At 53.5% G+C, this 24,181-nt stretch overlaps 1 protein-coding gene across 9 annotated transcripts in view; it reads left to right on the forward strand.

Moving 5' to 3' along the window:
• The window catches only part of LOC105704041 (cAMP-specific 3',5'-cyclic phosphodiesterase), a 137,464-nt gene that overhangs the window by 74,313 nt on the left and 38,970 nt on the right, over nt 1-24,181 (forward strand). For 4 of the 9 annotated variants that reach the window (XM_012432888.1, XM_012432889.2, XM_012432890.2 and 1 more), the window contains exon 2: nt 7,617-9,044. The exons of 3 other annotated variants lie outside the window; for them this stretch is intronic. In XM_012432888.1, the coding sequence (XP_012288311.1) occupies nt 8,014-9,044 (1,031 nt within the window). In that variant the 5' untranslated portion in view covers nt 7,617-8,013. Of the gene's footprint in view, nt 1-7,616; nt 9,045-20,506; nt 20,722-22,495; nt 23,090-24,181 lie in introns of those variants that run through there. 2 more of the 9 variants (XM_012432895.1, XM_012432894.1) reach the window with 2 other exon arrangements.

Consider the following 24,181-nt stretch of genomic DNA (forward strand, 5'->3'; position numbering starts at 1 on the left):
ACGAAAATGGCGTCAATTGGCCTCGTTTGCGAAACTTATCTCCGAACTGGATGTGCCGAATCATCTCAAACTTAATAATGTGAGGACGGAAGCTAGATCCTGACACCCATGAAATTTCAAATTGTATAAAATTTATTTGCAGACATTTTAACATTTTTTATAAAAAATTAAATTTTATTATTGGACATACCCAGTTCGGAGAAAAGTATCGCAAACAAGCGACCCCTCGGATGCCACTTTCATATCACCTTAACACGTCCCGGAGCTTCGGGGAAGTATTTTCTCGATCGTTAACGGCCGAGGATGAAGACCACTTCGCGTTTAACGCGGCGGGGCGTACGACACGACGCTCGCGTTCGCGGGGACCTTAAACCGGGTTAGGTCGGCAGGTCCTTAAGTACTTACCTCGGTACTAGACGGTGCGGCAAGGACCATTACGGCCCTTACGTACAACCTGGTCGCGACTCCGCGAGAAACCCTTAATGTCCTCGACTCGGATTGCACCCAACGAAACCGGAGGTCGTTTCACCTCTTAATGGATAAACCGATGTTTTCTCCGCCGCGTTGGGTGGGTATTTAGTTACGCTTGAATTCAAAGTCTCGAAGTCGCCTCGGATCTTCGGATCCAAGACGATTCATCTCGAGGGATTCGCTCCGAGTTGGTCCAACTTCGCTCCTCCAGCTGCGCCGAGGATTCACTTTGGTCGCTATTGAAAGTTATTCGACTTTGGATTTCTTCCCGTTTTATGGTTTTGAACTTCCTCCCCAGGAGAGTGGCGAATTTCGCAAGGAGTTTCGAGACGAGTCCGACCTTGCGAATCCTAATCCCTGGTTGGGTAACGATCTCGAGAAAGAGATCAAGGGACGAGGAGGGAATTCTTGCTGTCGGTAGGAGTCGCAGAGCGTTTTCCATCCAAAATGGAGATGGTGGACGGGACTTCGGGGTGGTTTTCCATGTCTCGTGTCGGACGTCGAGGCAAATGGACAGTTGGATCGTTTCGCGTGTCGAATTATATCCGAATCGAAGTAGTCACGGAGCGAACCTCCGCTGCGCCTTCCACGGTTGACAAGGACGCCCGATTGCAATTTCACGGATTTCATCCCTCTCTGCCGCGCTCCCCTTTAATTTCCATCTTTTCGCCTTCGTTTAATGGATTTAATTAGGTTCGTCCCGACCCGGCGACCCAGGCCGGGCTTTCGCATTCGCGTAAAAGGTAGGGCATGTTCCGCCCCTCTTACTTCATATAAATGGCCCGAAATGCCGCGCTCTCCTCCGCTGTCCCATATACGGAAGGAGTCGTTCCTTCCTTCGCTTATTCCACCTACGGTCCCTCGGGATATACCAAACACGTAGGCAATTACGAGACGACAGACCGGACGTATCCTCGTGCCCCGACATCCGATCGTAGGCCGGTCCTTACGATCTTGTAACGCCCGAGCCCTCCCGGGGGATCGGGTTCGGTTTCCCTGGAAGCCCTCTTCCCCTCGACATTTCGGGTTTCTCTCGATACAAAGCGGCTCGAATTTTGAGAAAACCCTCACGGTCGACCCGGGTCCTTGGACGTCATCGAAGGAAAGGCTCGATATCTTCGCGAGACCTGTGTCGCGTTCCACCTCTGCCGGTTCCCTGGAATCTTGGAACCGAGCCAAAAACTGCGATATCTAGCCGTGTCGCATCTCGCGGGACCGTTTCCGTCCTCTGCCTTCTCTTTCGGGTCGCCAGGAATGCATTGGCGAGAAAGTAGAAACCGTGCCACGCAAAGTGTCCCCACGAGGGAGGTCCTTGCACGTCGCGTGTCGACTCGCAGTCCGTAACCACTTCGCTCCGTTTTCTGCGACTTTTCGCATTTTTTCCCGCATATCGGCCGGATGGGCACCTTAACGGGAGAGGAACGACCGGACCGAAACGGGAGTCGGACTCGCTCGTAGTCCCAGGATAATTGGTTTGATTTTCTTTGAAAATGGGGCCAAGTTGCCGCCGCCTCGAATCCTCCCTTTGCGGCTCTCTCCAAGGTTGGCCGGGCGTCCGATATTCCGTGCCGATTGGATGATCCTTTCGGGCGATCCGTTTCCGAGGAAATTCGCCGAGGTCCTTATCCGATTTGTCCGAACGAAGCCGGGAGGTAGTTTATATCGGTCTATTTCTCGGGGCCGACAGACGAGGAGGAGAAACGATCGCGCTCGGTCTTCCTTCGTGGGCGTGGGAAAAGGATATTCGCGCCGTCTACGCCGTACCTGGAGTGGGATTTTTCTTCCTCCGTAAGGTAGTAATTCCGTGGCCGACGTATGTCGTTTCGCGTCGAAACGTCCGTTTCGTCGGCGAGAACCGGCAAGGGGTGGAAATTTCGCTTTTACGTCACCGGAAGACACCTCGTACCCCGGAGACGAGAAGGGCCCCGCCTCCGATGACATAACCAGTTTACACGCAAGTTCTCTCCCGGTGTTCGGTGTCCTGGGACGTTCGTCCAACTCGAGAACCCCGAGGGAACTACCTCCCGCATCCCTGAAAGTCCAATTTCCTGGATTAGGGCCGAATCGTCCTTTTTGTCTCCTCGTTGCCGACGCGCGACATGGTCGAAATCCGAGTCGAGGGCGCATTCGCTACGAGCTGCATCCGTCCAGATTCGTTAGTGCCGTTGAAAGTACCCGTAATCGATTGCTGGCGAGGTAACGATGGCTCGTCGTTGCACTTACCTGGATTGAGCGAAACTTTCCCGAAAGTTGTCGGGGGTCTCGGGGGAGTTGAAACGTACGATTCCGGGGAAAGTTCGGTTACGAGAAGTATGACCGTAAATGATGTGACCTGGAGGCCAAAGACGCGCTTTTGAAACCATCATACAGGGTGGAGCCCCTTTAGGTCCGAAGACCCAGCTACCGAGCATCGGGGGTGACCGGTGAACAACGATCGAACCGTACAACGAAATTACGTTATGCTCGGTTAATTAATTATCCCGCCCATAAACAAAGCCATGTTGGGTTCGCGTGACGTAAATCACGAGCATGCGCCCGCCGTGGCGCACAACGTGGACCGCTTTCATTTGCATTTTCTGCCCCTTTCGCGCAGAACCTCGTCCATGCGACAATGACGGTTTAATTAATCTCCTCCGATAAATAAACTGGACGCCGTACTTACGGCCTCGGGATAAACCTGTACCCGCGTGAACGGTTTCGCAGGTACGGTTCATCAGGGATTTTACGAGGATTTTCGAGGAAGTGGTTGTTCGGGTAGGAGTCGCGGGTCGTCAAAGTCAGGCGTTTGCAGCGTGTGCGGCCGTCGAGTCATTTTGCAGTGCCATTTCGAGGGAAATCGCGCCGTCGCCCCTGGAGAAATTCTGAAAGATTTTCGCTGCCGGAAACTTCGCTTTCCGCGGAGGAACTCTTACGCCGTGCCACGTTCCCTACCGCTTTGGAAAATCCTGGAGCCGTTGGGCGCCAAATCCTGAAGTAATCCGTGTATACCCATTGCTGGAAAGCCAATCATAAGCCGCCCTACCGACGGCTTAATTCCGCCATCCCGGAGGGTTTTACGCTAATCGATGGAGCTACCGAATTGTCTGGCGACTAATGCGAGAAACCAGATTACCCGAAACACCTCGATGGGGCGTTTGTCACGGAGGCCCGCCAGCAAGAAATCGTCGATTTTAAAATGTTCAAAATAAAGGAAAATCGTTTTCGCCGATTTCCGAGTCAGCCTTCGAGGTCCATCTAGAATTTTACTTAAGCACGGGGTGGAATGTCGTCGGTCGCTTTTTTAGTTCGAAATCCGATGCCGCGAGAGTTTGCCGATAGAGAGTCGGAGCGACGACAGTGAATGCTGTCCCCGCAAGGCAGCCGCAACGGAAAGGGACAATCCATCCATTTCACCGAGAAGGAACAAGGTTAATAGTCCGTGGATATTCATGCACTCGCGTTCCCCCTTACCGTACGGCACGGAAACTGACGGAACTCGAGGCCCCCAGGAGTTCGGCTTTGCCATCGATCGAACCACGACGACGATACCACCGACTAAGGCAAGAAGAGCGATGATACCGCCGCAGGGAAACGGCCAAAACCCTTCGGAAAAGTTGTCGAAGTCGGAGGGACGAATCGATAGCCTTACCCGAACGCCAAGGCTTACACACGGAAAAAAATTCACAGTCATAAAAAGCTTGCTTCGACAAACGCGAACGCTCGAAAATGGGCCAGAAAAATATTTATCCAGAAACATTTTCGTTATATTGATTAAAACAAAAAAAATGGTTAATTTACCGAAACAACGCAAATTCTATTCGTCTCTGTTCATCAAACTCTTCCGAATTGATTCATGCCGAGTTTATTAGACCCGGTTTGATTTTCATGCTTGGTCTCGATCCGTAATCGCGATAACGATAAAAACGGGTTTCCGATACTGGATTTTGTTGCCGGTCTCGATAGAAGATATCACATTGACGTCGGAGGTTCCCCTCCAGTGGATGAAAGTAGTCTCGCATTCCGTCGATTGCTCGTCCTTGCGAAGAACCTCCTCTTTACTTGGAGCACGGTTTGGGGTCCTTGAAGGCCGTCGGTAGAAAAGTCGGTATGCCCTCGTGATTATGTTTGCTCAATTTGCAAGTGGTCCTTTGGGGGGACTGATTAGTTTGCGTACGCGTGCACGTAGGCAGCTCGTCGGAATTCGGAATTGGATCTGCTGGCAAAGGTCATCGTTGCGCCAAAAGACGTCCGGCGAGAGGACCCCTTTAAGCGGTTAAAGTTTCCGTTGGCAACTTGGCAAGGAATCTTGGCACCGTTCCGCGACGCCCTCTCGCTCGATTCGCTAATTTCAAAAGCAACGCGACGTCGACTGCTATAAAGCGCGAAATGCCTGCGTTTGTCCTCCGCCACGACGCCGCGTGGACGTTTTTTCCGTCGGGGAGTCGGAGACACATTTTACGGAGGAGACGGATCGCCGCGACCGGGAACCTCTTCGCCGGTATTAAAAGTCGCGAGCATATGTGAATCCTTTTCCGTGGATTCCGCGCGGGGCCTCTTGACCTTTACGAGAGCTCCGTTGCGGAAGGACCGCGGAAGCGCGGATAACTCTTTTCCCGCTTTTCTCTCCGGGATTCGAACGCGGAATTCCGGTCGTTTCGGGATTAGAGTGCCTAGAGCGAGCCGCGATCACGTAAAACCCTCGTTTGGGCATTTTCAATTGCACGGGTACCGCTCGTTGTCGATGTCACGCGAAGGGAACTTAACTCGACCACTTTGCTCGATTTTCGTGTCAGCAGCCAACAACAATACCGTTAAGCGGGGCCACTCATCGGCCGACGATGCTTTTCGACTAAAATTAGACCAGCGACGTATCTTTTTTACCCCGACGTGTCGGCGGATTCAGAAGCCGCGAGACACCGACCCGAAACGTCTCGAACGTGTAACCAGCCGACCGAGCATTTGATATATAATCGAGAGTATCGAAAAAAAAAAAAAAGACGAAACATCCCTATCCCCCGCGCTGTTTCTATTTAAAATATAGGCCAAGCTCCGATTTGGAGTCCGCCTGCGAGCCGTTCGAGCTTGACGTCCATTTTCAGACGAGGTGGAACAATTCCCTCCTGCGCTTGAATTTTTACCAGATTAAATTAGAGCATGGCGGCTCAGCCATCCGTGCTCGGCCACGGGACGCTCGTTGCGGAAATTTCGCAGCGTTTGATCGAGCAAGACCAGGAGTGGCTTCGAACTCTCGGAAAACCGTGCGGACGACACCCAGCAGCTGCGAAATCATCGTTGCAAGGGAGCCGCCCCTTTGGTCTGCAACTCTAGAAGGTCTAAGTTTAGAAGCCTCGGGAACATCGCGAGCACACCAACCTCCGAACAAAGCTGGGCGCTTTCTTAAACCCGGGGGCGTTATTCCTAACGGGCTTAACGTTCGTGCATCCTCGACCCCTTTAATGCATCGGTAAATCAACTTTCAACCTCCGAGGCAGTGGCTTACTTCGGTTTCCATTTCTGCACCTAAGGGACCCGCGATACTCCGAGTTCCGTGGAACGGCTCGCTTTGCGGAATATCGGTTCAACGCCGAGGAACGATGAAAATGAATGCTAACCTCGAGAGAGAGAGAGAAACTTTGACGCACGATTATACCAAGTTCCGAGGGATCGAAGGACGGGAAAAAACTTGGAATTAAACCCGCGCCGTTCTTGAACTCGAATTCACGACTCTCTAGCTTTAAATCCTCTTAATGGCCTCTCCGGGAGAAACGAAAAAATATTTTCCGCATCCCCTGGAGACACCCGGACGCGCCCTTTAGATTCGCCCGTTAAATCGCGTCGCAGGAAACTTTTTCGCGAAACTTTATCATTGCCCCGACTTTGCCAAATTCGGTCGTCCCAGGGCTAATCTTGGAATGGAAAAACGTCGCGGGCGAGTTTTAGACGTTCGAATCAATTTTCATGGTCGAAACTCCAGGGCTCGGTTGCGGAGATAGCGAAAAGGTTCCCGATTCTCCGGGCGGTAAATAAGTAGCACGGAAGAATGGTCGTTTCATAGCACGAGGCGGAGCTCGGTTTAGTTGGGTACTCGGAGGAGAGATGAGCCACGGAAGGTTCCATCCTGAAAAGTTGATTACGGTAATAATAGGCTAAGCTCCGGGGGCTTTCATCCCGCGCGAAGCGAATTACCTTGCCGGATCTCATCGGTCCCGCTCGCGATAAAAGCTCGCGATACGAGTAAATCGCCGAGTCTGTCGGCGATCGAGATCTGCCTCGAAGCCGATGGCCAATCAAAAGATACGATTCCCGAGGTAAATTCGTTCTTGCCACGCGAACCCGTCATTCGGACCTCGGTTCCCGGCACTGCCGGATGACCGGCGGAGTCTCGAAATTTCACGCAACCCGCTGAAAGATCTGGCCATTGTCGAATTTCAAGATTTCTTTCGGCGATACCTGCCGAGAGTCTTCGGAAGGAAGCATTTGCTTCGATTTAAACGGAGAGGGAAGAGAGGTACTCGCGGAGCTTTAAACTCACTTGGAAATTAAACGCCCCGGCTCGATAAAGCGCACGCAAGGAGTAGGTTCGGCAGATCGGCCATTACCCAATGAAGCGGTAATCTCCGTCGTCATTCGTCATTAATCACGATGTTTATCGGATCGTAAATCCGTGTCTTTACGACGACTCGACTCTCGTACGAGTGTTGGACTTATCACCGAGTTTATTTGTCGCGGATGAACCGATCCCTCGGCTCCTTTTTTTTTTTTTTTAGATTTTATTAAAACTTCACGAATGAGGGAGGGGAATCTCCAACGAGGCGTGCGAGGGAAATTGATTTCTGCGAAGGTTTCTTTTTTATTAAAAACGTCCGCGCAGCCGTGGGTAGATCAGTGCACGGTGGCGGGAGAACACACCCAGGATAGAACATCGCTATAATAACGCCTTGATTTACCGCTGAATTGACCCGTGAATTCCTGATAAGGCACTGAGATTTAAAATGGTCCTATCTGAAACATTCCAATATTGGGCTTAACTTTATGGCCCGATTTAAATTTCCTTTCGGAAGATGACGTACTCTTAAATTAGATATCGATTCCCCGGTGAGGTGACTCTAAGCGTTGAAAGCGGTTCGGAAAAGCGCATTTCTGGAGCGACTCGATGAACTTTACAGCCGAATTAAGAGGATTCGTCGAGCCGGAGGAACGGGAGACCTGCGAGGATTAAAATGCCGAAAGAAGAGCGAAATCGTCCGGCGAAGAACCCATATCCCTGATGGAGGTATATGCCAGAGGACCCGGGGTGATCGAGGATAACCATCCTCGTTTCTGAAGGCGGTCTCGAGTCCCGGTGAATCCTTATCTCGAAGTACTCCCATGGGCCGGGGGTGTCCATGAGAGCGCGCCTCCGCAGGGTGGAAGGCCTACAAATGATTTTCTGACGATCCCTTCACCCCCGCCGCCAAGATCCGGTCTCCTGCAACCCTTGTGCTCCGTTCCTCGGGGAGAGCCATTTCACCCGATTAAAAGTTACAAAATCAAATCACTCCGTCCGATTCCACGCTCGACGAGATGGACGACGAGGATACGGAGGACGTCCGCGAGACGGTGACCCTGGTCAACAAGTTCGTCAAGAAAACCGCGTCGAAGCGGCTGATCGAGAGTGAGAGCATTCGTCGCAATTCCGCCGGCGAATCGGACACCGTGGAATGCGCCTCGGATAACGAGGTGGAAAACATCCCGAAGGACGAGGACCCAGCCTCCTCGATCGTAGAGGACCCTGGAGACAGGTTGTCGGCTCTGGGAAGCAGCGGGAGCAGCGTCGATCTTCCGGCCCCGGAGACGTCGGTCGCCACTCTGGAGGTGCACTCGGCAACGGGGGATGCCCTCGAGTCAACGAGAAAACACAGAACCGTCACCAAGATCCACGTCTACGGGAGTTCCGGGACCATCGAGGAGACTCGCACGAAGACGGGGACGAGAGTCGGCCTCTTCATGTCCAGCAACAGGAGTCCCCAGTCCAGCTCGAGCCAGGAGGAGTACGAACCCGAGGTGAAGAGCATCCCCAGGAAGCACCTCCTCGCCGCGAGCACCAGCCAGGTGACCACCAGGTCCATGGAGTCGCTGCGCACCACCAGAAACTACCTGAGCGCCGACGACCGCCACAGCGAGGACTCCAAATCCCTGGAATCGCTGTCGTCCTCCTCGGAGACGCACGCTGCCTCCAAGACCCATTATCGGAGTTTCTTGACCGCGTCCAGGAACGACGTGCGGCGGATCGTCACCTTGGAATCCAGTCGTAGCAGCGAAAATTTGCATCGCGAGGAGAGCCTGAACGCCGAGATCAGACGCGGCCTGTTCGCCAACACCGGCCTCGAGAGAAAGCTGCCTCAACATCTGAGCCTGCCACCTGCCACGGGGATTTTCTCCCTCACCAGTCCTGGAGGCAGCGACAGGAAAATCACCATCCTGAGCCCCCACTCGCCGATACAGGCCCCAGACTTTCAGCAGCTGACTGCCCAGACCCTCAGAACCAGGAGGAACAAGGCCATCGTTCTGCCGAGGTTGGTCCTGCCTCAAAGTGAATCCGATGTCTTCTTACCGTAAGTAGATGAGTAGTGCAGCAAGGCCGGTAAAGGTAGTCCTAAGAATGCGCTACGCAGCTTCACGTAGTGCCATGCCACCGCACGAGCTTCACATTCGCGAAACGTCACTTTCTGGGAGAAATTCTGAACACTCCGTTCTCTCGAACGGTCGCTCCGTGTCGTCTGTTTGCTCGAACGAGGAAGTTCGCTTGGACGGGACTGCCAAGGAAGGTGTACACGTTTCATTAAAACTCTGAGATCCGTATACCCCTCTGGTCGCGGATTCTCGTCAAAGCTCCTTGGGCTACGAGCCGAAGTTGCGAACGTTCGCCCAGCGAGCTTCGATTTCTCGTTTCACTCCACTTTAAGTACTTTGCGAGGCCGGGAGAAAATTCTCCCGAGTCGGGCGCCGCTTAATTTTGATATTTGTACACCTTTGGCAACGGCGAGAGGAGACGGAATCGAGACTCTTGTCGGGCACGGAATAGCGGTCGTGGAACGTAAGGAAAAGTATTTTTTTTTTGCGCGGCGAATCTGGCACGCCTCGGAATCGTTGCTCATGAATTATTCAAGGTACGTCAGGCCGAAAGCTCGCGACGGACTTTATTAAGCCAAGGATTCCGGGGTCGTCCCTTCCGTCGTATCGGGATTAGTTTCCGCCCGCTGGGATTACCTTGCAGGTGCGAAGAGCTTCGACTTAGCAGCGAAGTCCGGAAAAACGGTCGTTATATATTTTTTTTTTTCGACACGTCGCAGCCTTAACCCTTCTCGTAGAATTTTCAAGAGCACCCACGCTCACATTTTCAAATATTCTAATCGGACCCACGGGGTCATGGGCTCGGTCCATTTTGAAACTTTGCGAATTGTCCCTTAATTCTCTTCATCTCCGCGCATGCAACTCGACCCGATGGCAAACGTGGTCCAGCAATGGGCGCCTATTCAGAGGCGGGGAATTAACTCAAATTTGATGGGAACTCCGGGCACAAAGGGCTCCGCACATCCCATAATAGATATTCCGAAATCGTGTTGGTTTCCGGGGCAAGGTCCAGACGCGTCCGTCGAAGGGGGCAATGAGATGCCACCCCATGCCGAGGGAACTCCGACCTGAATTCCAACGAAGACCCGGAAGTGTCCCGACTTCCGTGCCTTGTTATAGATCTCGCGATCGATCCCACGAGCGCCGAACTTGCCAATTTCTGCAACAAACTTGAAATTAGCGCGAAACCCGCCGCCGGGGAATACTTCCATCCGAGACCCATTTGGGGAAACGGATCGTCGGGAAGGAGGCTAATAAAATGAAAAATCGACATCGTGCCGTCGCAATGGTTGAACTCTCGCCGGCTCCTGAAAAGTTGGAGATAGTTTCAAGATGAGTTGGGGAACTCGTTTAAAACATGGGGGACTACTCGCCGGAAAATGAGCTATTCCGAATGTAAGCGTTTACCGCTCCTTCGGACATTAATGTCTACCGGTTTTCCGAGGTTGCGTCGCCTCCCCTTGGAGCCGCCGCCATCTCGATTATTCGACGCGATCTCGCCCTCGCCCCTGTGCACCCTGAGTTAACGCGAAATCTCCCATCTTCCCTAATTGCGGGCGCGTCACAAACGATGTACGGCCGTGCATGGCTAAGCATGGTAAAGCATGAACAAATATCCGTTTGCCTTTAATTACGAGGTTTAGCTACATCGACGTCGAGCCGCGTCGTCGTTGTTTAATCCGCAATTGACAAGGGTATTAAAGGGATCGGGAAATCGGTGCGCAATTTTAGGCCACGCAAATGGGTGCAGTGGGTGGGTACGGCGAGCCGATTATCGATGGCCAGATTTTAGCTAACCTACTTCCACGATCGCGGGCACGTCGGTTTCGCCACTTTACGGTCGAAGAAACCTACGTACCTTATTTCGCTCGGCCCAGTGAGCCATCTGATTATTCCTCCTACCCGGGTCTCGGTGGTTGGCATTACCGCCGTGGTAGTTGTACCGATAACGCGACGACTATAAACTTATGACCCTACCCTTGCGACCCGTGCTTTACGATTTCCCAAACGTCATTCCGAGCCGTACCACTTTCCTTCGGGACGAAACGACGTCCTCGCACGACATCGCGTCGAACGTGGTACCGTTCTCGATTTTACGAATTTTACTAAAAATTAATAAATATCGATCGGTATAGGTAAATCGGCGACAGGGTCGGGGCACACGTTGGGCCGGGTTCACCGGGCACGTCGCCCCGGGGCTGACGACTCCCGCGGGCCACGTTAAGGATTAATATCTGAGGAATGTCGGAATTGCATATCCGCTGTACCGGATGGACGGCGACGCGAGCATCGCTGACGACCTTTGGTGCGCCGGGGTAATTACGCGGTGTACCGAGTGGCTGCTCGCTCTCTGCATCTCGGTACTCCAGGCGCACGTCGGCCGCCTCGAGAGGAAGCGCTCGTTTCCCTGAATTTATCACCTTCGGCTAATCCGCGGATCGATTTCCATTATCGGGTCAAAGCCTCCGAGTCTCGCGATCGCCGTCGCCGTGCCGCAACGCTGGAAAGGGAATTCGACGCTTTGAGGTCCTCGCCAGGGGGGCGGCGCACGCGGTTCGCAGTTTTACGTAATTGCCGTAACGACCGCAACTGCGCGAGCAATCCATGCACCTGTTACCTTGTTTCGTAATACCGCGCGCCGTGCATTGGCACGTACATACGTACCTGCGTACGTAATCTCCCCTTTGTTGCCGTAACGCGTTGCGCGGAATAACGTTTGCGACCCATATAACATCCGTCTGGTCGTTCCTGCGCGATCCCGTTTTCGGCCAAAGCCGTTCGCCCGACGGACCTACAAACGGTCCTTCGCTGATTACGCCGACCGAAGTTACAAATTGTTCATCGCGCCGACCCTGTAACGGACAGGTGATTCGAACTTTACGGCACGATCGATGACGTCGCGGGGATGCTGTTCCTATGGGCTGAGCACCGATCCGTTTGTCGCGTGGATGCAGGAGGTTTACCGAAAGGTATTGCCGGAGGAAAGTACGAGCAAAAGGGGAAAAGGAAGAGGGACGTGAAAGAGGCAAGAAACGGAGACAAGGAGTTGCCCCCGGACGACGTCGCAGCCTTTGCAGAGGATATCTCGTCCTCGGAACTGGAACGGCTTATTCTGATTTATTCGTCACCGTTTACTAGACATACATATTCATACCCCTAACCCGTCTAGGCGAAAAGGTCGTCGACGGGGCACCCTTGTAAATCTAGCATGAATTTCATCCGAGGAGAACCTTGAAAACGCGCCGCGCCCGAGTATGCGCTTTCAGGGTAATTCGACGGTGAATTCGTCCGGCGCGGCGACGCGTCCTCTGATAAATTATTTTAATCGTGGGAATAAATGGTGTCGCCGGGTGCGTGACTCCGCGACGTTAATTCCGCGACCACCGTCACGGGTAATATTCGCGTTGCTCGGGAAAACGCTATAGGGAGGTGACCACTGTACGGTGAATTAATGTCAACGTTGTCGCACCACCCAATGAGGCCGATAAAAATCCGTGGTGACTGAAACCACAAAAAAAAATCCAGACAAAGGCTCCGGTAATGACTCCTTGAGATTTTACTTAGTTAAGCCGACTGCAGTTTGCCCCAGTTTTGGAAAATGTTACGCTTCCGCCAGGTTCGCGGATAATTCGCAGCATAATTCGGACCAGTGGTGCCGTCCACAGAGAAACTGGGAACGACTCCGCGCGAGTCGGTAAAACAGCAGGCGATAAGAGTAGCTCGTGATACGTCTTATCGACCTTCATGCCGGCACGTGGTAACCCGAGGAATACCTCGAAAGCAACGATATCGAGCCCGGAGTTCCTCGATAAGAAGAGCACTGCACTCGCCGAGATATCGACCGAGCGCTCCGAAAGAAACGTATCTTAGCTACCGAGGGCACCATCGAAAACTCGTCACGAGAAGAGACGAGCTTCCGTTTCCTCGTCACGCGACTGCATGATCGAGCATCTAAATTCCAAAGAACGGGAAACCCTTCCTAAAATCTAAATCTCCTCCGACTCGAGCGATAGCACGCACTTGTGTGCACTCTGTCTCTCTCTCCTGCAATTTCGCCTAAAGTCGGATACAGCACCCCATTCCCGATCGCGGCTTGATTTTCAAAACCACGATCCTCTATTATTCCAGAATCCATTCTTCGTCATTACTCGAGGTGCCTATCCTCAGAAAAAAAAATTTGGCTGACACGAAGAAACATACATTGCCACTACAAAATCCTGCGATCAAACGCGCCCAATGAATTTTTTTTTCTCTGCAAAATAATTGTTTCCTGCAATTATATACGATTCGAGCAACGATATATATGTAGACAATGTATATTTGTTTTGGACAGCTAACTTTTTTCCTTATCGTCAGGGTGGAGGGTACCGAAAACGCTGATGACGGAAAACGCGCGACGGAGGGCCACCCCCATGCGCTCTCTCCACGAGGGGGAAGTCGCGGATGCTCGACCTCTCTCTTTCTCTCTCTCTCTTCGCCGGGGGTAGGTGGAAGGTGGAAGGTGGTTGGTTTGGCGTGGAGTCGCACGGCGCTCGCGTCGATAGAGCAGCGGGAGCCGTGCGCGCCTCTCCGTCTGGGTCCGCAGCCGGGCCGCGGTATCGCGTCGGCCGCGACGCGTCCTCGAGTCTTCTCGCCGAAAGCGAAAGGTACCTAACAGGTGCACCCCGGGTATCCCTGGGTGCCCGATGGACACCCCCCGCGAGAGCGATCGCCGCAAGACGTGTGACTCTCGCGCCACCCCTCGCCATTCTCTCGCCAGACTCGCAAATCGCTGCGATTCGAAAGTGCGACGATTCGACCGATCCTCGGGTGGAGGCGCAAGACATCGGGCCGCGGGAGAAATCATCCCCCGATCGGGGTGACGGAGTTCGGCTAACCATCTCGAGGATCTACCTCCACCTCGTGGGAGATTTTTCACGGGTCTGGGGAACTACCCCCGGAGGACCCGGAGATGGATAATACGTCGGCGATTACGAATTGACCGGAGGGACAAATCTGTGGGAAATCAATCGATCCTGGAACGACGGAAGGTGTCCTCTCCTGGGAGAGGAGTTCGCGGGACTACTCGTGGCACGGTACGCGGCGACATGTATTTTGTTTTCGTTCGTCCCACCCACGCGCTCGAGTCGAGCCGCGTGGAGTAGGAAGCGAGCACGAGCGAGAACGTGATGGATCGAAGCGATCGACCGTGATAAATCGATCGATCGTCTGAGATGAGAAAAGGAGGAAATTTTGGGACTGTCGATTCGTCGCGAGACGCAAGCTCCCCGAGGAAGTCGACGCCGGCCAAGTCGAGGTCGAGAAGGGAAGTACTTTGTGGAAGAGACGCGACGAGAGGGTAGATCCCTTAGAAGAGGTCGAGGCACTTCGGGGGATATGCCTCCGGGAGGAAGTCGAGAAGATGGGCCAGGATTGGTGCGCTCGCCGACGCAAGCGGTCCAGTGGCGGATGCTGCCCCTGCGGGCCGAGGGTCCATCCCTCCAGCTGGTCAGTTTCGCTCGGCGAGATTAGCGATAGATCGACTCGTTTACCACGAGTCGGACCCGCGAAAGGTCAGGGTCGCGTGCGTTAAGCGGACCGCTTGGACAAACGCCTCATGAATTCCCTGCCCTTTCCCGGTTATCTCCATCTCGGGTTAGGGCGCTGCACCTCGGGCGGTCGCTTTGTGGCCGTCGGTGGGTGGACCTCGCTCAAAGATCAAAGGTGTTCCGCGGACCTGCCCCGAGGAGAGCGCGTTCCCTCCGGCAACGTGCACGCCGAGTGGCAAGAGGGAAGCGTCTCCTGCCACGGGGGGTGTATTTGTATTCGAGCATCTCGCATGGGTCGCTTTTCGTTTCCTTTACCTCGGAGGTAGAGATCCCTGAGAAGGAGAATCGCGGAAACGGAGACTCGCCGTTCGATCCCCGGGTCGCGAAGGCTCGAAGACGGTACCGCTCGTGACAACGTCAAGGTTGACGGACTCCAGAGTTTACGAGGGGTGGGAGACCAAGGCAAGATTTCACCCGCGGTAACGCGGCACTCGGGGTATCGATTGTCCGAAGGTAGTGCCGCGGGCATAATGTACAGTTTTGACCGTCAACGACGTTGACGCCATTTTTTCCTGAGGTTGCCCGTCCGCCGAACGTCCGCGTTTTAAGGAAATGGGAAAGTAGTATCCGAGAGGTCGATCGTTCGCGAAACTTTTCCCCGAACTGGGATTACCGAATCGTTTACAATTTTACGACCCGAATACCGAGGCCACAAGGAAGGTCCCAAAATCCCCGAAACGTCATTTAAAGTAAAACCTTTAAAATGTACATAAACGAATTTCTAAAAATTGAAATTTCATGGGTATCGGATCCATCTTTCCAGCTTCCGCGTTCACGTCGTAGGGTTTGAAACGATTCGGTACCGGCAGCGCGGAAGAAAGCTTCATAAGCGAGACCTCTCTGGCGCCACTTTTACATCACCTTAATGGCGCGATCGTTGCCGTGCCGCGGGGGACGTGAGAAAAGAAAGGAGAGAAAGGAGCGGGAAGCAACAACCCCGATGCAGTTGCATGCACACACGCGGCCGTGACGTCGACGGCAATGCGGGTCACCGCATCCCCCGTATTCCGTATAAACGTAGGAAAAAGTTGCAGCTGCAGCCGCATGCCGGTCGAGTGGTGGGCTTTCGCGAGTCGCTTCCTATTTTCTCCTTCCCAGCTTCTCCGGTACTTCTCCCCGTTCATTTCTGGTTCTTCGGGGACGGAGCACTCGATATTAATGACCGATCGATCGCGTCCTATAGATAGCCGGTATCTGCAATTTCGGTCTAATTTCTGACTCGCCGTGGCAGGAAGGGGAATGGGCAAACGGCAATTTCCGCGCGATTCTGTGAAACAATGCCGACGTCGGACACAGACGCGATTTTAATGGCGAACTTCCCACGTACAGGTCGCTCCGCGATTTACCGATTTCGGCGGAGAGATTGGCGCGAAAGTTCGTAACCGACGACGTCGACGTTTCGTCTACCCTGTCCGCGAGGTGTTGAATCCGTGATTAATAATTCATGACATTTTCATATCGGGCGTCGAACCGAGGTTCGCGTCACGAGAGGATGCGCTCGGTCTCTTGCCGTTTAGGGCATCCGACCTAATTGTCTCCGTAAAAGGTTGCGCCGATACGAGGTTTACTTTGCATTGAGCACCTCCAAGGATTCGATGCGCACGCGACGCGAACAAACGCATTTATTCGAGCCGAGAGCGGAGTACGTCACTAGCTTCCGGGTGCGAGAAAATTGGGTCGAATCGATTACTCGAAAGAGCACGATCGCGCCTCCGTGAATAATTTTCGAAGTTTGCCAATGGTCGTCGACGTCACTGCTGACGCGTTTAGCGAAACTCGATTATCCTCCTAGACTATGGAGAGCCGGAGCCGGATGTCCGGCAGGCACTTTGCTTCCCGAACTTCTGATCAGATATAGACATTTGCAGCGTCAATTGCACCCATGCGATTACCACGGTTACCTCGAAGTCGCGATAATCCGGCGACCGCGATGCTCCCTATAATTTCCGGATAGACCTGCCGAATTTGTCCTGGGAATAATTGCAACCCTCCTGCAAGATTTAAAAGACCGTCGTGCAAGAACTTCCCCTATCCCCAGACTTTTTAACCTTTTTAAGGTTTGCGGAGATTGGCTTAATTACCTCCACCTCTGCAGCGTATCGTTACGCGCCGTTTCTCCTCCATTTTTTTTCGCTTCGCAGTCTCGACGGCGGAGGTTCCGATTATACGCTACTATTTAAATAATACTCGCGTCGGATGTTCTACGCGCACCATCTCGCGTACATGCGACCTAAATCGCCTTTTCAACCGTTGACTCGCGGAAAAACTTCTCGTTCGGAGGTGCGAAAATTATCGAAAATATATACTCGCCTTAGTACGTCGCAAAAAAAAGGAATGAAAAATGACCACGTGTCGAAGGTCGACGACCGAACGAAGACATCCGGGGCGTCCTTTGCCGGTTCGGTCTTCCGCTCGGAAGAAACCTTCCCTGTGGAAGTTCGAGGCGTAGGTGAAATATCGATAAGCAATCGGAAATTTAATCGATAGGCTCCCGGCCGAGAGCTATTAACGATATATTTCCTTTCCTCTCGGGCCGGCGCTGATCGATTGTTGCGGCGACGGAGGCTGCCGTGGCCGGGGCCAGTGACGTAACGGCAATCTCCACCCCCGAGCTCTGACGTCATTGATGCCCTCAAATGCTCACAGCCAGGTGTGGATCACCCAGTCCCGGGGCCCCTGACTCTTTCCGCACGAGAAAATCCGAGAATAATCGATATTTCACCACTTACCTTCCTTTTCCTTCAAATTCCTCGTTATAGTCGGCGACGATCCGAGTCGAAATTTCAACCCTTTGAATCTGCGTAACATAAGATCTCTTTTGGTCCTGTTTCAATTTTTTAAGTCCTCTTTTCAACATTTTGCGTCCTACTATATTCGAATTAAATCCTATTTTAAACCTACGAGTTGAAAAAAGAAACGGAAATAGAATTATGATAGAATTAATAATAGAATTGGGAATTATTCCCTCGGAAAGAGCAAGGAGGGTCCATTGCCGAGCCGGGTAAATTTGATCTTCGTTCTTGAAGACGGCACGTAGTCTCTGCACAAGGTGATACGGTCCTACTTTCCGCTCGAGCTAAGTGCACGATGGTCCATTGTTTCGAGGGCGGATTTTCAACTCGAGAACTTTCATCCAGTCCCGTTTCTCCGCGCTCGTTTCCCAGATTAAGAAATCTACGTCCTTCGCGTCCTCCTTGCAACACCCGGGTCCGTTCCCTGACTGAAACTTTTGGGGTACACCTCGAGACCAATGGTTCAGCCAAATTTGGTTCCAGAATCGTTTTCGTTTAGTTGACAACCAAAAAGGATCGCTTTCCTGAGAAAAAATTCCGGATCAAGAAATTATGCATTACTCGGTCGTCCGATTAGTGGCAATAACATTTTTTAGCTTACACAAGGAGGAAACGCGAGTTCGGGAGCGACGTTCCGTAATTGTATTATATCGATCTCGCGAAATAAGGAAACGCTTATCCGGGGGTAGTTGCGGGACTTTCATCGAGTTCGGTTTAATCTCCAAGGAGGTGCTGGTCCGCGAACGAAGTTGTTCGGCCAAGTGGAATATCGATTCACCCCGGCGATGGGAACGAAAGCTCGGTGCGATGCGGCGGGGATCTTCCTTATCGTCGAAATTCGCGACTCGGGCGGTAAGCTCGCGCGAGCTTTCCGTTCGGCTGCCGATAAGCTTCTGGTCGAAACTGGGCTGGTAACGCCGGTCGAAACTTTTATTCCAGAACGCGTCTTCTCTCTTTTCGACCGATTACTTATCTGCCAGGGGAATCTTTTTTTTTTTCTCCGAGAGTTACGCGACGGACCAGTTTCTCGATCGCGAGAGACGGCAGGACCTTATTCGATGAGACCCAGATAAACGAATTGTGTATCAGCCTGCTTAACATAACGTGCGTCAGCGACGTGCAAGCACGTTGCTCCTCGAGACGATTGAATAGGATATTCACGAGTCGACGGACAAAGATCGGCGAAATAGGCCGTGTCGATCCTTAAAATACTTTTTAACAATCGCAAACAATACGAACTGCTCGTTAAGGTGATATAAAAGAGTCATTCTATATATATGAAACGACAGCTACTTTCTCGCCGCGTTTCGGCCGCCTTTGGAATCGCCGTCTCCGCGGTCCCCGAGTTGACGTTATCTCCGACGCGCGTTACCTCGCGAGCAAATTTACTAATAACGCGATCTCTTTTTTTTTGTTACAGGTAAGTTCGCAGACGCACGTCGTTATATCTGCGCCTAGCTTCCTTGGAACGCGATTATCGCTCGAATTACGTAAGTAACCGTAAGGGTAGGCGCGGAAATTGGATGGATTTCGGGGAAGCGATTCGGTCTCGCGTGAGCGTCGACGCCGACGCCGGGACGACGACGCTCCGCATCCGCTCGGAGCCGCCACTTCCCTTCAAACTCGTGCCGATCGATCCGGAACCGGAACGCGTGGTCGCGGGCCGATCGACGAGACGTCCCGTCTCGAGATTCGAGACCCCTCGATCGAGCTTCGAGGGAACGAGGCTGAGTCGCGAGGAGGCGCGTTATCGTCCTCGACCCGATCGCGACGATTCGATACGCCCGATCGACTCCTTCCTCCCGGTCGCCGGCCACGCCCGACGAAATGGAAAGCGATCCTCGTCGAGTCTCGACGGCCCGATTTAGCCGAATCGTCCGATCGATCGCGCTCTTCGATTTCTCCTCCGTCCGCGTATCTCTCCTCGCGCGATGGCCTCGACTCGCTCGTCTATCGACCCGGCCGCGTTCCTCGAATACGCGCTCGCGCCGACCTTTTCTCCTGGCGTGAAAGAGCCGAAACACGGCTCGGTCCTTGCGGAGGCATTTTACACTCGCCCGGCGAGGGAGACGAGACCCCCGGGGGTTGCTTTCAGGGTAAGTGACTCGCCACGGCCAGGGATACACCTCGGACCTTTCCTACTTAGGGAGGAACTTCTCGCGAACTCTCCCGAGTGACGGGAACGTCCCCGTAACTTTTCTCCCCTTCGCGGCCGCCCACGCCGAATGTCCCCGTGGTTGATGGGCGTTGACACGCGAGATGCGAAAAATCGCCTGGCTCGAGGAAATCGAGTCAACGTCCATCACCGATACCTCGATTTACGACCCAGAGCCGAGATCCTCCGGCGTCTTACGCCGGGAACGGAGGAAAAACGAAATACCGCGCTCGAGTACGCGTAAATATTTATGTGTCCGAGTGCTCCGGCCGAGAGTACACCCCGAAAATAACCGACGAGTGTCGAGGCTTCGGCCGCCTCGAGGAGGTTACTCACGAGACCCTCGGCTTCGGACCGAATCGAAAACATTTTCCGATTAATACGGTTTATACTTGCAGGATTTAAGCCCCGTCGGTCTGGAGCGCTCTTCGAGTTTAAAAACGTCGAATGACGCGCAGGAAACATTCGACAAAATTCCACGTTCGATCCTCCACGGAGAACCAAAGAAATAATTCGTTAATTCAAAGAATAATTCAATTTGGCTCAAATCAATTGTCATAATTTGGAAGAAACGTTGCATCCGATTTACTCCAGTTTATTTGAGTGAAATAATTATTCTTCGAGTTAACGAAATATTTCTTATGTTCGATGAATTTTTTTTTCTCGCCTTTAACCTTTCCCAGTCGCTCGGATAATTCGCGATAAAGTCGCCAGGTAGCGACGCGTCGAGTGAGGGTTAAACGGATTCCGCGTGCGAGCGGCTCGGCCAATGGGATTGCGCGGCGCGAGCCGGCCGACCAATCCGCGACCCGCTTCGCGGCGAGAACGGGCGCGCGCACCTCGCCGATGCGCGAAAGAAGCCTGTCTCGTATTGGCGCGAAGTCTCTCGCGAGTGTCGGACCTCCGGTTTCCCGGCTCGCGCTGTACGCGTCGATCGCCGGCGTTCGATCCCCCCGGCCGGCAGTACCTTCGCGGCGACCCTTGACGCGACCTCGCCAGCCGTCGATCCGTCCGCCTCGTGACGGGCCATTGGCCGAGCTCGGTAAACACGCGGAGCCGCCGGCGAGGCTCGAGATTAGAAAGCCGAGGGCAATTCGCGAGAAGGCCCGAGTCGACCTCGGAGGTTAGAGCGAGCGTCTTCGCGCGGAGCGGACCGAAGACCGGGTGCGCCGACCGTGATTGGCGTGACATTACTTATCCGCGATCGGTTAATCTTGAATTGGGGCGACTCGCGGTGCACCGGCAAAAATTAAACCCACCGTAAATTAAGATCCACCGCGTGGGAACCACCCGAAGCCGAGCGATTTGCTTTAATCCTGCGTTAAGCGATCCTGGATTAATGATTTTTACGCGAGTGTTCGGGCAACCGACTCCGCAATTCGTGCCGATTTCGACCTTTTCCAGGATTTCCGTCGATCGTCCCGTCGCGGAATCCACGCTACGCCGCGTTTCGTTTGCACGTGGTGGCCGCGACGCGGGTTGGCGACCTCCGGTCGCAAGGCTCGCCGAGGTCAGAGATGGAATTTCGCGTTTAATCACGGAACGGCATGACCGAATGGGCACGAGAGGGGCTTTTAGCGCGGTCGAGTGGCCCCGATTCGCCCGGTGACTCTTCGTGCCAACGCGACGATCGTACCCTGCCCAATTACGTGGAAGTGCGTGGCGACGGATTTACAATGCGCGCGAAACGTAACGAGAGGCGGAGTCGGCAACCGCGGGTCGAATCGCAGGACGAAAATAATTCGAACGCTTAATCGAGGAACGACCGAACGTGCCCGGCACCCCGAGAACAAGGATCGGTTGACCGGCACGAATATACCCCATTTTTTCTACCGCGATGGATAGGCGCGATTCGCTCGATTCGTTCCATCGACGTACCCGCGTCTCGCTATCGTTCCGATCGTATGTACGGATTCGTCAAAAGAGACCGTAAAGCGTGCGTACGTCTAGAGTACGCTTCGGCACGGAAACGTTGCGTTTTCCGTGGTCGGCGATTTCCAGTCCTCGGCGACTAGCCGAACAATGGCGCGAAAGACACGCGAGTTGCGCGTTCGCGTTCATCGTCCGCGTTAGCGACATCCGTGAACCGAGGACGATAATGGGACGAGGGAAATGTCGGCAACCGTGACGCGTTTGACGTCCCCATTGTGCCCATCGATACGCCGTGAAACGGAGCGCGGACTCCGAAGTCGAGTAGGCCGTCGTCTACTCGACGCGGAGGAACGTCTCGCGCCTCCCGATTCGACGTCGCGAGTCGGGTCGACACTTTGATCGAAAATTCATCGGCCGTTGTCGGCGATCGAGAGTCGAGCGATTAAAGCCTCGAAGCGCTTCGGTGCCGACGATTCGTTACCCGGGAGTGCGCGTCGTTCCGCGTTAAGCCGTCAAAGACGACGTCGGGCGTCACCGACGCGACGCGGTCCACGTACTCCAAGTGCAACGTAGACGCCCAGCAGCGCCCGATCCACCTCGTCCGGTCGATTAAATTTGTAGCATCCCGAGGTGTAACTCGTGTCGGTCGAGCGGAGCACTATTCGTTGTTCCAAAGCGCGGCGTACGCAAATTAATGGACATCCAAACGATGACCCCGATCCTCCGGCCGACCCTCGATCCCAACGGAAATTACGAACGACGCGTCCAGCGCCAACGGAAAGAGAGCGGCTTCCTCGTCGCGTGATTTCGCCGCGCCTTCGTCCCTCCCTCGAGTTGTTTAGTTATTTTTCGGCGGATTTAGCTAAACGTTTCCGTGCATCGATATCCGGGGACGTCTAATTATTCTTGAGCCGTTTGCCCGGCATCGCCCCAGGGAATCGAACTCCTAAGAACGGGGGCTCGTAAAATATTTTCCCGGGGTTGCGCGATATTGACGCTCGCTCTCTCCTTCTCTCCTACTTTAGGCGAAAGTCTTAGGGAGGCGTGTATATATAGATATATCTCCTCGTACCTCGACGCGGTGGACGTAATAAGGGAAAGGAGCGTGGAAAAAGTTCCCCTCTGCATTAAACTTTTTACGGCGCGGGAATGTCGGGGTAACGGCGGAAAAGTCGCCATGAACTAATCCGACCGGGCGAGATGGAAATAAATTCGAAGGGGGTCTCCGGCGTCGTTTTCGATGACACCTGATGCCAAAGCTCACCGGAATATTTAAAAGAGATCGGTGAAAGGTGAAGGCAAATCGAGGGCTCGATCTCGAGGGGCTTCGGGTGGAAGTGACTCAAGTGCCGGTTAAAGATAACCTCCGAGGATCGCGACGAGGAAATTAAATGGAAGATGATCGCATTTTCGTTTTTACTGTGGGCCATTCTACGGTCGAAAGGGTGCGAGATCGGCCACGGCGGTAGGCGCGAATCTCATCGAGATTCCCCGATTAGAGACAGGAGAGACTCCCGTAGGGACTCTCGAGACACCGCCATAAGTTTGCCCGCCGGCGAGAGACGTCGTTATCGGCCCAGGCGGCATTCTCGTCGCTATTACGTCGATCGTAACAAGAGGTAAGTCCAATTTCTGCCCTCGCGTCGACGAGGTCACTTTTCATCCGGCTCGAAGGCACAAGACCGGAAATAAATCGCTCTCTCTTCCAACTATCACCGTCGGGAGACGAACTACTCGTTCTCTCGATACCGCACCGAATTCACCCTATCCGATCCGCATCGATTTCGACCCGTAACGACCCAACATGCGTTTCAATGGCACCGTTCACCTCGTACGCGGGTCGGTCCGGGTGACCGGAACTATTGAAACCCACGTGCGACGTTTTGTCGAATCGGTACCGTCCCGCGTTGGAATCGATACGCGTCGGACAGGATGAATCCACCTTTATACTTGCGAAACTCGCGGAACTTGTAATTACTTTTGGGACCGCTGACTCGTGTGCGCGCGTTATGAGTATTTAGTCGCTAAACGAGGGCCAATTAGTCCAAGTTGTGACGTAAACGGTACGATTAGTCCTCGTCGGTTATGTTAACCGCGGTGAGTATAACTACCGGCGTCGACCACGTGTTGATCGCACACCCGCGGGCCCATGCGACTGCACCGCATCGATTTCCAAGGGGCGGATTGATATGTCGTTTTCACTTGGACCCTCGAAACCCGGCGGGACGCTTCGGCGTCCTCTACGAGATGTCATCGAGAAATTAAGGCTGCAGGACGCGCCCGGAGGGACGGGGGAGGCGCTCACGAATAAATTTAGAAAAGCTTCTCGACTTAGGCTCTCGACGCGAGCTCTACGGCAGTCTATAGAGCGAGCTATAACGAGCTTTCCGACGCCGGTCGGGCCGAATACGCGCTCCAGGGCGCGTCCGTGTCGGGACGTGCACGCGCGCACGTACCGACGAGGTCTTGACACGAATCCGGTGACCCTGGAGGGGTGCAACGGTGATAAACACTCCTAATCACCCCGGGCACGCCAACGTTCCTTCGATCGATTTCACGTCTAGGGAAAGAAGGGCGGGGACGATTTTCGAATCAAACTTTGGCCTTTTGGGAGTGCGTTCGATTTTTCTTTTTACAAATTTTACGATTTTTTAATGAATTTTTACCGTTTTAAAATTATTCGAAATTTCTGATAAGAGCGAATTTCGCGC

Source organism: Orussus abietinus, unplaced genomic scaffold (genome assembly GCF_000612105.2).
Source record: "Orussus abietinus isolate OABI.00-Male unplaced genomic scaffold, Oabi_2.0 scaffold11, whole genome shotgun sequence".
NCBI classification, from domain to species: Eukaryota; Metazoa; Arthropoda; class Insecta; order Hymenoptera; family Orussidae; genus Orussus; species Orussus abietinus.